Source organism: Acyrthosiphon pisum, chromosome A2, assembly GCF_005508785.2.
Source record: "Acyrthosiphon pisum isolate AL4f chromosome A2, pea_aphid_22Mar2018_4r6ur, whole genome shotgun sequence".
Classification (NCBI taxonomy): Eukaryota; Metazoa; Arthropoda; class Insecta; order Hemiptera; family Aphididae; genus Acyrthosiphon; species Acyrthosiphon pisum.
Genome location: NC_042495.1, coordinates 89429495 through 89446241, shown reverse-complemented (window position 1 = coordinate 89446241; position 16747 = coordinate 89429495). Strand labels below are relative to the sequence as shown.

At 31.9% G+C, this 16747-nt stretch overlaps 1 protein-coding gene across 1 annotated transcript in view; it reads right to left on the bottom strand.

Moving 5' to 3' along the window:
• The window catches only part of LOC100575429, a 134763-nt gene extending 120869 nt beyond the window's left edge, over positions 1–13894 (bottom strand). The window contains exons 1-2 of the mRNA XM_003243801.3: positions 13132–13894; positions 4061–4317 (exon numbers count right to left, since the gene is read on the bottom strand). Coding sequence (XP_003243849.1) covers positions 4061–4169 — 109 coding nt within the window. The 5' untranslated portion in view covers positions 4170–4317; positions 13132–13894. The remainder of the gene's footprint in view (positions 1–4060; positions 4318–13131) is intronic.
• Between the last annotated feature and the right edge of the window lie 2853 nt (positions 13895–16747).

Sequence of the window (16747 nt, the reverse complement as noted above, 5' to 3'; positions counted from 1 at the left end):
GAATTAACAAAAAAATATAAAGGCAAATAAAATACAATTTAATCAAGCATTTATGTTTAACAAAGACAAAAATCATTTTTTTTTAAATCGAACTCCACTTAGAATTGCTTTTCGATTACAGGTATAATTATCATTGGTTTTAAAAACACAAAAGCACACGCCCTGGCCCACCCAACTCCGTATCGCACTTTTTTTTAATGATACCGTATTAAAAATTAGTTCTAACGTTAATGTAGCCTTGGACGTTTATTATTTTAAATTTTAAATTAATATTGTGGTAAATTTAAAATGTTTAAACTCTTCAATGAAACTGGTACAATTATTAATGTATATGGCATACGCGCGTATTATATTTAATCAGTTATACACATACGTGAAATGTGTAACATTATTAGTATTTGGTATTAGTATCTTATATGTTTATACATTGTATAATAATAGTAATAATAATATTAGGTAGTTTATGATCGGTCTGTTAACTACGCGTTATGCGAAATGTAGTTAAATAGTTGTTTCAAATTATAGAAGGGGATGAATATTAATGTGATAATGTCGGTAATGAATTGACCACAGAATGTTTTAAGCAGAAGAAGGAAGTGAGATTTTAGAAGTAGCGCATATTATATTGAAAATAAATGTAAATACTCATCAATCATTTAAAATGTAGACATATTTTGGCAAAAACAAACAAGAACAATCAAATTAATTATATATGTTTTATGACCATTGCATTATTGAGTAGATGGACAAGGTGATAATAATATCCGGTGTAGGCAATTTCGGGAAGGTAGCCAAATCATATGCATAGAACCTATATCATAGAGGTAGATAATAATGATTAACGTTGTATTTGTTTTACGTGAGTACTTACAATAATATTTACTCAGCGTGATGGATAGAAATGCACAAAATACAATATTTAATAGATTGTTAGAAGAATTTTATTGCAGATAATAGGTACGTAATATAGGTATGCACATCAACGAGGTGGAAGTAATAGGTACTATTGTGGTTTCCGCATGAACTGAAATACCACATTAAAAAAAAATGGTGTATTATGTATTTTATATACCTATACCTACATAAAATAAAGTATAAACGCAATTTGTTTTAAAAATTATAAAATAAATTATTGTCATATACGGGTCTCTAAGGTACGATTTCTATACAATTATCACAAGATATCATCTAACGTAGCATTTCTATAATTTCTAAACTCGAGAGATAAAATATAATTCCTGTTTTAGCATACCTAATAGAGTTTTTCGAATGGATGAAATTTGTTCATAAGCCACAAAAATATGGTCAAGGTTTTTAAAATGTATATATTGATATACATTGACGTATATATATAGATAAACCGCTATAAACTCGTCTATATAGCCTATGGCGTTTTAATTTTTTTTTACGATGTGGTTGGGACTTATTCAATGATGGGATTTCCGTGTTTTGTAGATATCACTCGAAAACGACTAAACTACACTTCGGGGCGATCGCGGTTTTATAATGTCTATCCGTATATACACGAAAATTTTGTACGCTCAACTACGGTAACGTCTGCAGCACACATAATATTATATTATGATATGTACATGGTATAACAATCAATGTCTGTACACACATTGTTAGCGTGCGGTTTGAATTAATAATTTCATAATCTGACATTTTCGAGCATCACAGCGTGTAGCGTTTGAAATAATATTATACTGAAGAGCTTTTTCAGCTGTTGAGAAATATAAAATAATGGCAGTTGTATAGGCAACATACGAATTATACCTACACACGGTGCCGGCTATATTATATTATGTCGTTCATGGTCATCCAAACTATACTGAACCGGAGGGGCCGAAAACGGAGTGGAAGGAGAGTAAAGTTTGAGGTGGCATTCAAGGACGGGGAGTCGTGGGGACCAGCAGTGAAAGTGCCTTTCGGAGACGCGCTGGCGCCCGCAGGCGCTTCCATACCAGATCACTGCCGCTGAGGCCATTTACCCACGGCGCCTCGGGTGCTATCCTACACTCGTGCAGTGTAAGCCTCACCACAACTTTATTTTTTTTTTGTGCCCTGCGTTGGTCTGACCCGCAACGCGCCTTATAATAACATGTGTAATATTGTTTCTACCTATTATATAGGTAATGGGTATTATGCCTATTATATAGGTAATATATATTATGCATATAATATGTAACAGAATATTATATACCGCCTCGACCCGTCCCAGGAACAAAATATTTGGTCGCCAAATTACGAATAACGTGCACCACGTTTTGCACAAAAAATTAGTTATAACTTTTCATTTATAATTTTTTGCACCACTATTATAGTGCTTCTCGGAAACGGAGAAAATATTGTGACATTGTCAACACTGCACTATTGCGGCGCCGATTGCAGCTAATACTTAACGATATTATTTTACTGAGACACGTGTGATTACTAATGTCGGAGAAAAAATTGTAAAATATTTATTATATTATGCTTAAAAATGAGTCTCCCAAATAGCTATACATCAGTACATCTAGATCTAGTAGAAAAAAATCATTTAAAATTAATTAAAACGTATAATATAACAAATTATTGCTGTGCTATGATCTAATTAATTTAGGTATATTATAGTTAAAGATATGAATATTTTTGAACTGTTTTACTTCTTACCTATATTATATTATGTGTTGAAAAATTGTTTGGAATTACCTTCATTATTTATTACTTAATAGTTAATGCGCATTACTTTAATTTGTGACTGACATTCTCCAAACAACAATAATATTGTTCGAGAATTTTATTTTTGCGGACACGTTTATAATGTAATATTATATGATTTATTCGCAGTAACGATTAACGCGCATAAGCATAATATAAGAATTGGTTTGTGATTCATAGTATTTATATTAATCAAATTTTTTTTTGTTATTAATTTTCTGAAATTAAAAATATGTTATTAGGTATATTAGTTATTCGAAATTAAATTACTATTATTTACATAAGTTTAGTAAATTGTATTAATTTTGTTATAACCTAGTTTGTAGACAATTTCAAAAAACATGTGTAACTTGTATAGTTGTATCTAATATGATTTGTTTTATTTTATTATTAGTAAAAAACGATACCTAATTTAATATCTACTATTGTGAACAATATTGCAGTTCCCAAAGTAAACATATTACTATGGTTAGGTATTTACTTAATAAACCATTTTGTATTATCCAATAGTTACTGCAGCATTAAATTACATAAAATTTAATATTTAATTTAATATTGTACAATGTACACTGTACAGTGTATTGTATAATAATACATAATAGTATTCATAAATATATTTTTCAAATAGTAAGTCAAATGAAACCACAAAACTAAGTTAATTAATGAACAAAGAAACAATGTAAATGTCTTCGTTATTATTGCTGTTATTAATGATTATATTAAATAGGTACCTTTAAGTATCAGTAATTATTATATAATAAGGTAAAATTAATAAGAAAAGAAAATTGCTATTGAAAAAAATTAATTTTAAAACTAAATGGATTAAATTACTTTATTTAGTTGACTTAATTGAATGATTGTTATAATCTTGATAGTGCTGCAATACACCAATGAATAACAGTTTATGCATCCTACGGTATTTTAAATGATAATAATATAAGATCGTGGCATCGGGCACAACAATTAAATTCTACAATTTGAATACCTACCTATAGGCTATATAATTGTGTGGGCTATCCATCATACCCAACTTTATGCAGTAATAATAATACTGATGACGCATATTAAATTAAAAGCAGAGAAGTCCAATAGTGATTTAAAATATAACCATTAATTAAAATCAACTCGTTGACTTATCGCATCGGTAATTAAAAAATAATAATTTCATTGCGGCTCTCATTATACTATATATATACAGGTAACTACGGGCTTTTGCCGGTAAATGCGTTTGCAATTTTTCTCGGTTAATTAAAGCTAAAAATCAAAGTTCCACGATTATATGCGCCGTAAAAACTCGAAACTAACACTACCTATATCATGTATTTTTATTTGTTATCGGTCGATTAATCAAAATGTTTACCTGAGGAATGTTCATGGTGTTGCCGGTCATCCTGTAGATGATGCTGTATCGGGTCCACGTGAATATGATGATGGTGCAACGTGCACTCGGCATCGGTGCAGTTAAGCATGACGTTTTTCCCTCCCTCTAGTAGTACGATTGATACGATACGTAATCTACGACTATGACGTCCTCAATCCACAGGCTATTAAATATTTTGGCCGACCGTTCTCCATGCGAAAGGGTTTGATAGTCCACGAGATCATCTATACTGCAATCTAGAACACAATATCACAACACACGTGGTTAACGGATGAATACAAGCACATGACTAAATAGGAATAATAGCATTGTAAATCCTAATCCCTAATCTCGCGGAAAAAAAGCGCGATTATATATATGTACACAGTTTTATTTTACGTCGATAAACACTCTAATAGTGTAGTGTGATAAAAATATGATTATTGTTTTATCATGGACGTTATTAGGTACTATAGTATGGTATTAAACACACAAATCTCCACACGGCATGGACATGTTTCGAACAACACACATTTTCAATTAATAGTATGATACACAGCTCAATCTATGCACACACACACACACACACACACACACACACATACATTCTTATCGACGTCTATATATGTCAAAAATTAAGTGTTCGAGGGTTAATTAGCTGTTATTGTCGATTGTACGTTCATCATCGCGTAATTATAATATATAATCATATTTCACACAAATTATTATTGTACAATATAATAATATAATACAATATATATTATTACGGACAATATTGTATGGATGTTCAAAACGTTTGTGAGTAGGAGGTACGCATCATTACCTGTGGGTGGCAAAGTGTATGTGTGTACAAAAAAATAATTGCATCTACTTATTTATATGCACCTGCAGGAATATGCGACTGTAAAAAATGTGCATCGCTGATAATGATCGGTTACGGGGCCAGTTGAAAATTTAAAATCATCGTTTTTGGACTTACGAGGGGGAAACGTAGTGGGTACTTTCTTTTTTCATGTTTACCAAGCTCGAGTTTCCACCTACGGATGACGAACATTGCGAAAATAAAACGATAATTACTATGCGCGCTATAGGATCCCACGGATTGATCACAATGACTGTGCAGACCTCATTAGAGTCATAACGTTGTAACGGTTCGATATGATGTATGTTACACGATCGTCGATGTATTTTAATTGACACAGAAAATACAATAATATTGTGGGGATACACGTTTCGCGCCATTCGACTTGTCGAAAAACAAAAAAAAATTACAATTACTTATTCGACTTACTGCTGCAGCTTTGCAATATATATATTTGTATTATTATATTTATTATACCTAATACCTATGGTTTATTATAAATTATTTGAGGATAATATTTTACGCTACTATATAGGAGTGTAAAACGCATTTATATTATGATGTGTATTATTGTAAGACGGCGTGACCTATTATACTGCTGCAGTATAATATATTGATGAATTACATCGCCGGCGTTCGATATAGGTACGCTCTGCGAGTTGCTTAAAAACTCGCCGAATGAAATTCAGAGTTTCCGGTTCTTCTATATAGGTATATTTCACTATGACACTATATTATAATATACTATACACAACATATATACAACCGCAATCGTTTTGTATAGTATATTATCGAACGTTTAATAAAAATTTCCAATCTCACTCATACACTTGCGGCCTTTGCCTGTTGGAGGTTTTCTTTTAGATTATTTTATGACTTAAAGGTTATAACGCTACCTTATACGTTTCGATATAAATAATAAATTGTTATGTACCTACTGCATTTATTTGATTTTATTGCTTCAAAGTAAAAATTGTTCACTTTACTGATATTTATTTAAAATAAACAATACCTACCTACCTATACTAGTGATTGATAACAGTGTCAACTGAAAATGTATTTAAATTACTTGAAACTTTGATGAAAAACTAGTATAATTATTACTGTATATAGTACACGTATAATATATTTATTGTATTTCAACATTTTCTTATACATTTTACAATACAACTTTATATCTTTAAACATTTTATTGGTAGGTATACTAATTTTAAAAATGATTATTCACATCGGTGATTAATAATACCGATTAATGAATTATAACTTATAATCATTATTTAGGTTCTACTTTTTTTTATCACATATTACGTTATATGTATAGTCGATATTGTGTATTTATCTCAATTAAAAGTGAAAATTAATCGAGTCTTATTGCCTTTTTAAATATCAAAACATAAAAAAATGGTATTGTTTATGAACACGTACCAATACTAATATAATTTATTATTAAAAATATTTAATAATAATATTTATTTAATAGTTTTTATTTTATTTTCATTATTATGTTAATATAAAAACTATACAAATAATATGTAGACATGTAGTGCGTACTATTCTATAAAACAATTGTTTCATTCTCATAAAAAAATATTAACACTTTTGAGAATAACTAACGTATGATTCAATTACTAACTATATAATATAATTAGGTAAGTTAAAATATCATTTTTTTTTAAATATTTAAATATTTATTAATCAACGGTATAGGTATTTATAACGGATGTTATTTCACATAATTTAGGCTGAACACCAAACACGTAAGCCGCTATAATGGAACACATAATAAACTAAATTATACTTCCGGTGTATAATTTGCAATACACCAGTCGTATATAAAATTATATTTATGTAATCTAGACCATTAGCGTTCAGATGGGTTTTCAATTTGCTTGCGAAAGTTAATTAGACGCTTGCAGACATATTATACCAATATTCTACACCATTAAACATAACACTGTAACACTGTTATTGAAAAAAAATATAACATCCAGGTAGTATATTACAGTAGCCTTTTATGGTTGTAATATATAAGTTGTCTATTCATTACAAGTTAAACGAATACATCCTGTTGATACGCAAATACGATGTATAGTTATAAACAAAAATGTTCTGAATATATTTTTAGTATAGCCCTCATTATAGTCTTTACTAAAATTGGATTATGATTTTTTTTTTTTTTATTTACTGGATGGTTTATGTATTCTATTATTATGATTATTTTTCCGTCAGTAACACAGAGTTAGATGTAGGTATTTAATATTTGTTATACCTAGTTGTTTATTTAACAAAAAAGAAAAGAAATCGTCCGTGTTATAGAATATTTGAATTTACCAACGTAAATTAAATATTTTAAATAAAAACATAAATATTAGTCTCCTGTCTAAAATAATAAAAAATTACTTTCAATAAGTACGTAACTATGATTATATAAATTATGTAATCAAAAATAATAAGTAAATTTAAGTTATGATTAAAATAAAATAATTTTAAAAAAAATTCTTATCTTAATCGTTAAAATGTAGATAAGTATTATGATACTTGGCCATTTGTTAACAAAATACTTTTCTTATGATACATTTTATGTAAAGGTCGTTCATAAGCAATACCTAATTAAATACAACTTATCCAGAAATTTGACATAACACAACGGAATAAAGTTAAATACCTTGCTCGTTGTTATAGTAAAATAGATTGGAAATTAGAAATTCTCTGTAACACGTTTCATAAATATTTAGTCAATTTAATTTAATTATAATTTTGTTTGTAACAAATGTATTTTATTTTACCGTACTATCCAAATATTACCTCTTACATTAAAATTCTAAGGTAACAAAGTTATGTGTTTAAATGGATCAAGTAACAATATAATATAATATGATATAACACTTCAGATAAAAATGTTTGACATAGTATTAAATGATACATTATCCAATGTAACCGATTTTTTTATAGGTAATGTCCAAATATAATATTACGTTAATGTATTCTTTTTGATTTTATAGACCGTTTTACCTGTCATTTTTTAATATTTAGGTAAACTCATATTCATGTTCTGTCGAATTGATTATATTGATATTATTATCAAATCAACTGATGCTATGTCTAGAACAAATACAATATTATACGGTATTTTAACTGTATATAAAATACAAAGAATAAAATATACAAATTTAAAAGATTGTATGTTACAAGTGATTGCGATACTGCTGCAGTTTGATGGGAAGGAAATGAATAATATTCCACTACACTATATAATGTATGGCGACAAGTTGATACTTGGGTGTGCCAAAAAATAAATAAAAAAAAACGTTCTCTCGCAATTTCTGAATTGTTACGCGTTCTATACTGCAAACAGTGTGCACTATACAACTAGAAAGCCTGAGGCCGTCTTGCATGCAAGCTATACCTAACACCACAGCCGCTGCCGGTATACTGCTGCAGCAACAGTATAATAGGTACCTACCTAATAACTATACTATATTATGGCCACGTCATCGGAAATTTTAATACACGGCCACCGATTATTAAGTCTTTATTAAGCACTGCCATCGCGCGATCTATTCTATCCGTCGTCTATCGATCGTTTTCGTTGTTGCAAAACATCATCGGGTTAGGCACCTGATCAGCACCGCCGACACCGGAGAACCGGTCCGTATGGGCTTTGCCAATGTTGTGCCACTGCCTATAGGTATGACGTAGGTAATATAATATAACAGGCGCAGTCAGTCAGTCGATGAGGTTTTTGAACCTCCACATATACCTGTAGCTCATTCATACAATATTATATACGAATCGACAATGTCACACTGCAGCAAAGTGCGGGGAAACTATACGTAGGTACCGCGGGCACAGCTATTTTCATACCTTTTATGACAACCACGGTTGCAATTTGATAAAGTGTAGCGGGGCATCAGCTGTACATTATAATTTATATAATGTGTTTTAATTTTTTTTTTTTGTTCTATTACAAGTGAAACCCAATCGTAGAACTTATCGACCTCTGCAGCGGTAATCTGTACGGATACTTTGGAACCTTTCACTAAAATGTAACGCACACGATCGAATTTATGACACACGCCGCTGCCGTACGTACCTATACTATAATATAATAATGTTTTATTGTTTCGCTGAAAATGCATTCGCGTGCGCAGCGTATACATAATATTATATTATATACGTTTCCCATACACACGCCGCAATGGCAATTCTAAATAGGAAAGAACCTTGATGGAGTTCCTTATTGGTTTACTTCCTGCAGCGGTGTAAACAAAACTGATAGTAGGTATATTAGAAAAATTCCACAAGCTCCGGTGCATGAAAACTACGTGTTGATTTCCATTCCACCACACGCGCAAGTATTATACGCTATAATGTAGACACGGTAACCATTGTGTTATGTGAACTATTATCACAAATAACACGTTTTAGTTACACATAATACGTTATATTTCCAGTGCGTATACTTTACGATGCGGATTGTTTGTGGTCATCTCGATCGAGTAGTATAACAGTGGAATCTCTGATCACCTCTGATATATAGGTAGGTATAGTCTGATCGATCGGTGGTCGCGCATACCTACGCAAAGAAATCAATCATATTTATGTACATCGACTATATTATATTGTACTTATATCAAGGTTTGGCTTTATTTTATGTAACATATAATAGAGGTACACATTATAATATTATTATACGATACGTCGCATAAACTACTGCGTAGAACGTATAATATGGCGTTTCGTTTGCGTAAGTACAATCATTTTCGACTTATAATATCGCTTACTATGACTTGAGACCAACCTCAATGTGAAAAAAAGTTCTAATATTTCTAACCACGATGTTGATGGAAACGAGTAGGTACCAGAATATATGTGAATTCTAAACGTCCAAATATAGTACGAAGTATAATATTCGTATCGACTACGATCCGCGAATATGACCCACCGTAGGTATTAATAGGTTGTATGTTTTTGTCGCTGAATACTAAACTGTTTTAACCATCATGGATGCATTTTTGTATACCGGACTTGAATCTTGAGGGTTATTTACATCCACGTATATATATATGAGAATAACTCCCATTCAGTTTAGGTAGGTACTGTCTTTTTGTAATGGCAATAAAATCGTTATATTCTGCTATATTATATTATTAATTATTATGTATATAACTTCGCTTAAAAGTTTAAAACACGTTTTGGAGTGATAGGTATTCATTTGTTTGGCGAGGTAATACATCATTGTGGGCATCTATAGTTGAAAAACAAATTCGTCATGTGTTTTTTTTTTATCCGTTATCGAATTTGCTCTCATATTATATGGTGAGGTATTACAAACGCCCGTACGTCGGGAACCGCGGTAAGCTCTGTCGAGGCGACCGCTGTCCAGATACGACGAGCGGGTAGATAAAACGTGGTAACCGAGACGTTTTCCGTTGGTCATCAATCTTACCACAACGGACGTAACCGACCGTCTCGCCGCAGTCCTATTTACGACGTTTTTCGATGCTCGTCGCCGTCTGTGAGCGGGCGTATAATATAGTGTTATATGTTATATGTATATCTACAGTGTGTTTGTGACAACATTTCGGTGGAACGAGTCTTGAACAAGTCTCCCTATCAACTCTGAGCCGACAATATGCACCGCGTGTCCCCCCCCCCCCCCCCGAGGACTACTAACTTGGCGTATGCTTATGAAGCGGTAGGATGCACTGCATCAGTCACCTATAGATGGCTGTAATATACGTTATTCATTGCAGCGGTGGTTTCTTTGTAGAGACAAATTATTTTACTACCGTTATTTAAAATGCATATATTATTGTATAGGTATTTTACGACTCACTGCGTTTAATATCGATATAAATCTGAGTAAAATACTAATAAATTCGCACGGTAAGTATAATATATATTTAATATTAAGTATTATTTATGTGCATTATCATCGAATTGTATTATACACATAATATAGAAGGGCATAGACAAAGGAGGGGATTTGAATATTTGATCTCTCTATAATGATGATCGATTTACCCAATAAGTGTTTCATTATTTCCAAAAGTATAGACTTTTTTTGAAAATATTATTTTTACATTATATTTGAAGATATCATTGCAGAACAATAATTTCGAAAAAAATTGTACTTTTACAACGTTTTATTCTTATAATTTTTTTTACTTTTTACTTTTTTGAATGAGAATCATACATTTTTATTTCATATTCCGAAGCCAAATATTTTTTTAAGTATTTCCAAAAATCGAATTTTGAACGTGCAGTTAATTGATTACCTACTGCATTAACACTGTAATACTGTCAGAGTATAACAACACTATAAATTGATAACAAGGATTACCAATAAAAAAATAATTGACGAATAATTAAATATTATATGAATTAAAACATTTTGTAAAGCGACACTTATTCTGTACAATTAATAATTGGACACTACTGGTTGTAATGATTTGTTGTATGTGATTTTGTCCAACTGGTCCAAACGTGCTTTGCCCACCATTTAATACTATATATTACTACATAATATTATATATCTACTACACGCGGTTTAAAACTATTACTATTACTATTATTGTTATTATTATTTATTATGCACATGGACCTTGAGCTGATCGGTCTTCCAATATATATATATATATTTAATATGAATTATGTATAATATATAATATTATGTCTATATTGAGGTATTTTCTTTTAAATCGTGAATAGATGTACTATAATGTCTGTGTACCTACCTATTCAGAAATGTGAAAGGTGAAAGAAATTTTAAATGAATGGTCTACAACTTACAAGTATTAATAATATGTGATACGAAAACAAATATATTTTATTATCAGCATCATATAATTTACTTGAAAGTCGCAATGCAATCATATCAAAACGAGTTAGGTACTTGAATGTTTATAAAACAATAGTGTTCATATGCGTCTTATTATTTATGAAACGAATAATACTAAAACAATATCTTGTACCTTGAATTAAAAATAAAAAAATATTTAAAATCTAAAACTAAGTTTAATGCGAATTTGTACAATATAGTCTATAATATACATTATACAAATAGGTAACTTAGTTCTGACTCTAAATGTGTTCGTGAGTGTAAATAACTGCGCTACCTATAAGAAATATATTATGATACTCTGCATTATATCAATGGTAAACCACCTTGAAAATAAATTATTATTGAATGACATGATTTGTGTTCATTTTTTGTTTTAAAAAAATTAATGATAGTTTTGAATTACATTTTGATACCTTCAGTTATAAAGAGTCATTATATTGAATTTACTCTTATCGTATCATTATATATACCTATACTAGATAGTAGCTAAGTAGACGCCTATGTCTACCTCAAATGAGTTTTGTGTAAAAAATTTAATAAGTACGTTCATATTTAATCGATTTGATTATTGAAATTTTAAATTTAAAGTAAATACCTACATGGCTACATATACTTAGGAGACGTATATACATATATTATAATACATATGCATTATACGTAAGTTGTGTAGAACGCCGGTAATTTAACATAATGGTGAATTAATATTAAAAATAATAATTTCAAAGAAATGTAATTAAAACTATGTGTATATTTCCCGGCTATTATTTTTAATGAAAGTTTAATGCTGTTAATGAAACTTAATGAACGGATAATTTCGTCCTTAGAACTGCAGCATAAAAATAGATGAAACGAAATGTATAAAAATTAATTAACCGGAACGATGAGTACTTTATTAATATTTGTCCTAACGTTTTAATATTTTAATTAGAGATTCTATATAATCTATGAAATCATTCCGCATTCGGACGTGAATTCAAGAACATTACGGTAATTTAAATTAATAAAAATCTTAAGTCTGACCATCGAATCATTTTTTTGTCACCATTGATCGCGGTTTTGTGTCAAGGGAAATTAATTTTTTAATTTATTATTATTATTACTATTTTTTTTTAATACAGAACGAAAATATATAATAAAATCTGATGCCGTCGAAAGGTCAACGTGTATAGATCGATATTATATTATTGTTTGCGTGTGCATGAACATGTGCAAGTATATCGATACCTATAGGCTATGTATTATTATTATTAAATAGGTATAACTAATATTATAATATATTATATTATAATGTATTATTCACGTATATACATTTATTACCACGACCTATAAATTATATAACCCTCCACAAATGAGATTACGAACCTTTAGTTCGGGTCCAGCGGGTGGCGGGCTTTAGTCGCGATTTATCCACAAGGCATGTCCGTCAACGAACTAAAATACAATATCACAATAATATCACGCCGAGACAGACGTATCGTCGATGACGATCATAATAATATTATTATATCATGTGTATAATTAATAATATGCGTTCGCGGGTTTTACTTTTTCGTAAATAGTAAGATATCGTGCGATGGGTTGATCAGAGGATAGTGTAATAATACTAATAATTGTGTGGAAAGATTTTGTCGGAAAGAAATTCGAAACGAAAATGATGACGGGGGAAAAAAAAAGATCGAAAGAGATCGGCGAAAAACGAAAACGATTTGTACGCGCGCGATTTGCGAATATGATTGACACGCACCGGTGCACACTGACCCGCGGTATCCGCAATATTATACGCGTCGCGCGCTCACGCACACACGCACACGGTCGCGGGGCCCGCGTGCACACCGACCACCGACACACACGCACAAGCCGACCACCGACACACACACGCACACGCCGACCACCGACACACGCGTGGCGCACACGGTTCGCTGAGACCGCGCGATGGCAGAGCAGAGGACGCTTGACGACGTCAGACGGACTGACGTGAGACGCGGCGCACACGTATATAATAGAACGAATGGAAGCCGCGCGCGGTATGATAATATAATATCGTACCAGCGGTCGAGAGCGTCGCGTACGTCTATTGTAGCTGCAGCGTATACGCGCGAACGTGCACACACTCGCGGGGCGCGCTCACACGCACACACGCGGCAGCGGTACCGGCCGACGAGACGGCGGCGGCCACGGCAGCGTCAGCGGTGGCCCCTTCCCCCGGTCGGACGGCCGTCGTCGTCGGGGGGAACCGCCCCACCTTCGGGGTAACCGGTCCGGCGGCGGCGGCGGTGACAGGCAGGTAGGTACGCCCGGACGAAACGAAAAACGAGCAGAGACTCCATAACGAACGCCATGGTATAGGTCAACGGTTCTATCGTTTTCCAGTTTTCGCGACAATTTAATAGTAATAATAATAATGTCATATTGACAACACGCGCTTAAAATATTATTATTATGTGTGTCACAAGTATAATCGCATAAGTATAATTTTGAAAATTAGTTATTAGAATATAATATTATTATACTTAGGTGCGCTACAAGTGTGTTTGTGTAATAATTTGAGTGTGTGTGTGTGTGTGTGTGTGTGCGCGCGCCGTGTACGACCCTATAAAATATTATATTTATATGGCACTATTATAATACGCGTGCACCGTGCCAAGTTTCGGCCCAAGAACGCGCGCGAAGTATCGATAATGCAATAAAAATCTAAGTATCTAATATTTTAGAACGACGTCGTCGTCGCATTGACGTGACGTAGAGCCCGCTGGCCTGCTACTTGCTGCCGAACGATCGTTTCCGCCATCGCCGAATGTATGTTATTATATTTTTAAGACATACCATTAAAATATCATATTATGATAACAACATAATATGATAATCGTAATAATAAACGCAAAGCTTATACCTAATAATATAGATCTTAGACCAAACTGGACCTAATCGGACGTGAAGAAATGGGATCTTTTTTAAGATTATATTTCACAAAACCGACTACTAACCCAACTGTATAAGTCGCCGTGTAATGATATTTTAGTTTACATCGATTGAATAAAAGTTTGTATGTAAAGGTGCAGGTAAGAGAGAGCAGAGAGAGAGAGAGAGATAGCGAGAGAGCACTTAAAATTACATTTTGTCATTGATTTCCTGTAAAATTAAACAAAAAAGTAACAATGTTAAATAGAACACCCACGACACCAAGTCTCGCATGAAAATCGAAGTCGTGTTGCTGTAACTCATACACAGGATGTTGTAATATACATTATACGCATCTAGATAGTTTTTATGCATCTTGTTAATATTGTTATACAATAATACAACATTACACGTCGTTAGATCTAAGATAATTTTATTCATTTTAATAATTTATAAAAAAAAAAATTCTACCAGCTACGTACATATTATAATTGAGTGTTACCGTTATATTATTTTAATAAAATATGTTACAAACACAACGTGTAATAATTATTACATATCATGTAATAAATGCAACAAAATAACATTACCCGTTTGGCCGTGTAATAAGTACATATAGGTACTGTAATTTATACTAACAAAAATATACAATAGTGTTTTTTATTATTGTGATATATTATAATACCTATGTGATATGAATACAATATTTCAAAATATTGAAACTTTAAAAAAACGTCAATATTCTCTTTAACTTTCAGATTTGAATTGAAGTTGTTCGTAGTAATAAAAATAAAACTCGGGATAATCGTGTCATATCATGTATAGTTTCATTTGATTGTTGTTATTATGATAATTGTGTCTTCAATAGTAGTACAATATTGTTAAAGCATAATAATATTTTTATTTATTATTATTAATAAGTATACACTCAACAATTTGGGCTCAGAACATTTATTTTTCAATATTAGTACAATCTAAATATTAAAAATTTAATTGGTACCTATCGTTACAATGAAATCAGTGATTTTAACCTGGTTAAGTTTTCATAGAAAAAAATCATTGTTGAGTTACCTGAAATCAACATTCTGTTAGTCGGCGCTAATCGACTACAATTTTGACGATAAGTAGGTGTTTATAACGTTTTTGACACACAACTACACGAGTATTAGTTTGAGGGACGTTTAAAGGTATTTGGCTAAGTAATTCAAGACATTATATAATTCAAGAATTAAGTAATATTTGTGTAACCAAGGCACATAATGTAATTTTCTTCTTTTTTCGAGCGACTCGATGCTATATTATACTCTCTCGCTATAGTTGTTCAAGCGAAACGTATATGGGTAATAAACATAGAAAAACAATATAATTGTTGCCTTATGAATATTAGGTATATCGTATATCTTGAAATATGTCTGTATTGCACATACTGCATAGCGTATATAGCCACCTCTCTATACGTCATACTTACGAGAGAATAATAATGTATTATTTTGTATATACATGGAGTATGGACGCTTTTTTATCGCCTATTTATCAAGTATCGTATTACAGGTGGTCTGTCGGCCCTCTGCGCGGGTATCAATCAGCAGCAATAAGTTGGTTGTCTGCGGCGCAGTATAATGTCAGCAATGGTGATATCTACCTTCGAGAGTTCACCGAGGTTTTCACTAATTATTGCCACTGGCGTTATTGCAGTCACTATACAAATGTCAGTTCCCACGACTGGTATATATATATATATATATATAGGCGTTACATTCGAAAAATTCACTAATTTGCCCATATAGATAGGTGTGACAATTATATGGACGTCGAGTGATTATCATAATAATATAGGTATAGGTAGGCAGGTACCACACCGCAGATTTGTCGGGCTCGGCGCGCCGGCAAGCACAATGGATAATAAGTCGAACTACACAATCTTGCTATATAGGTGTAACGATTTTTTTTTGAGGGGGGGAGTGGGACTAAATTGCATGTTTAAATTTTTCTCAGCATTTTAGAAGGGCTTTTATATAGACATTTAGTTTATTGTTTAATGTTTCTTCAAATGATAACACGTTGGACGACAGAACTAGTA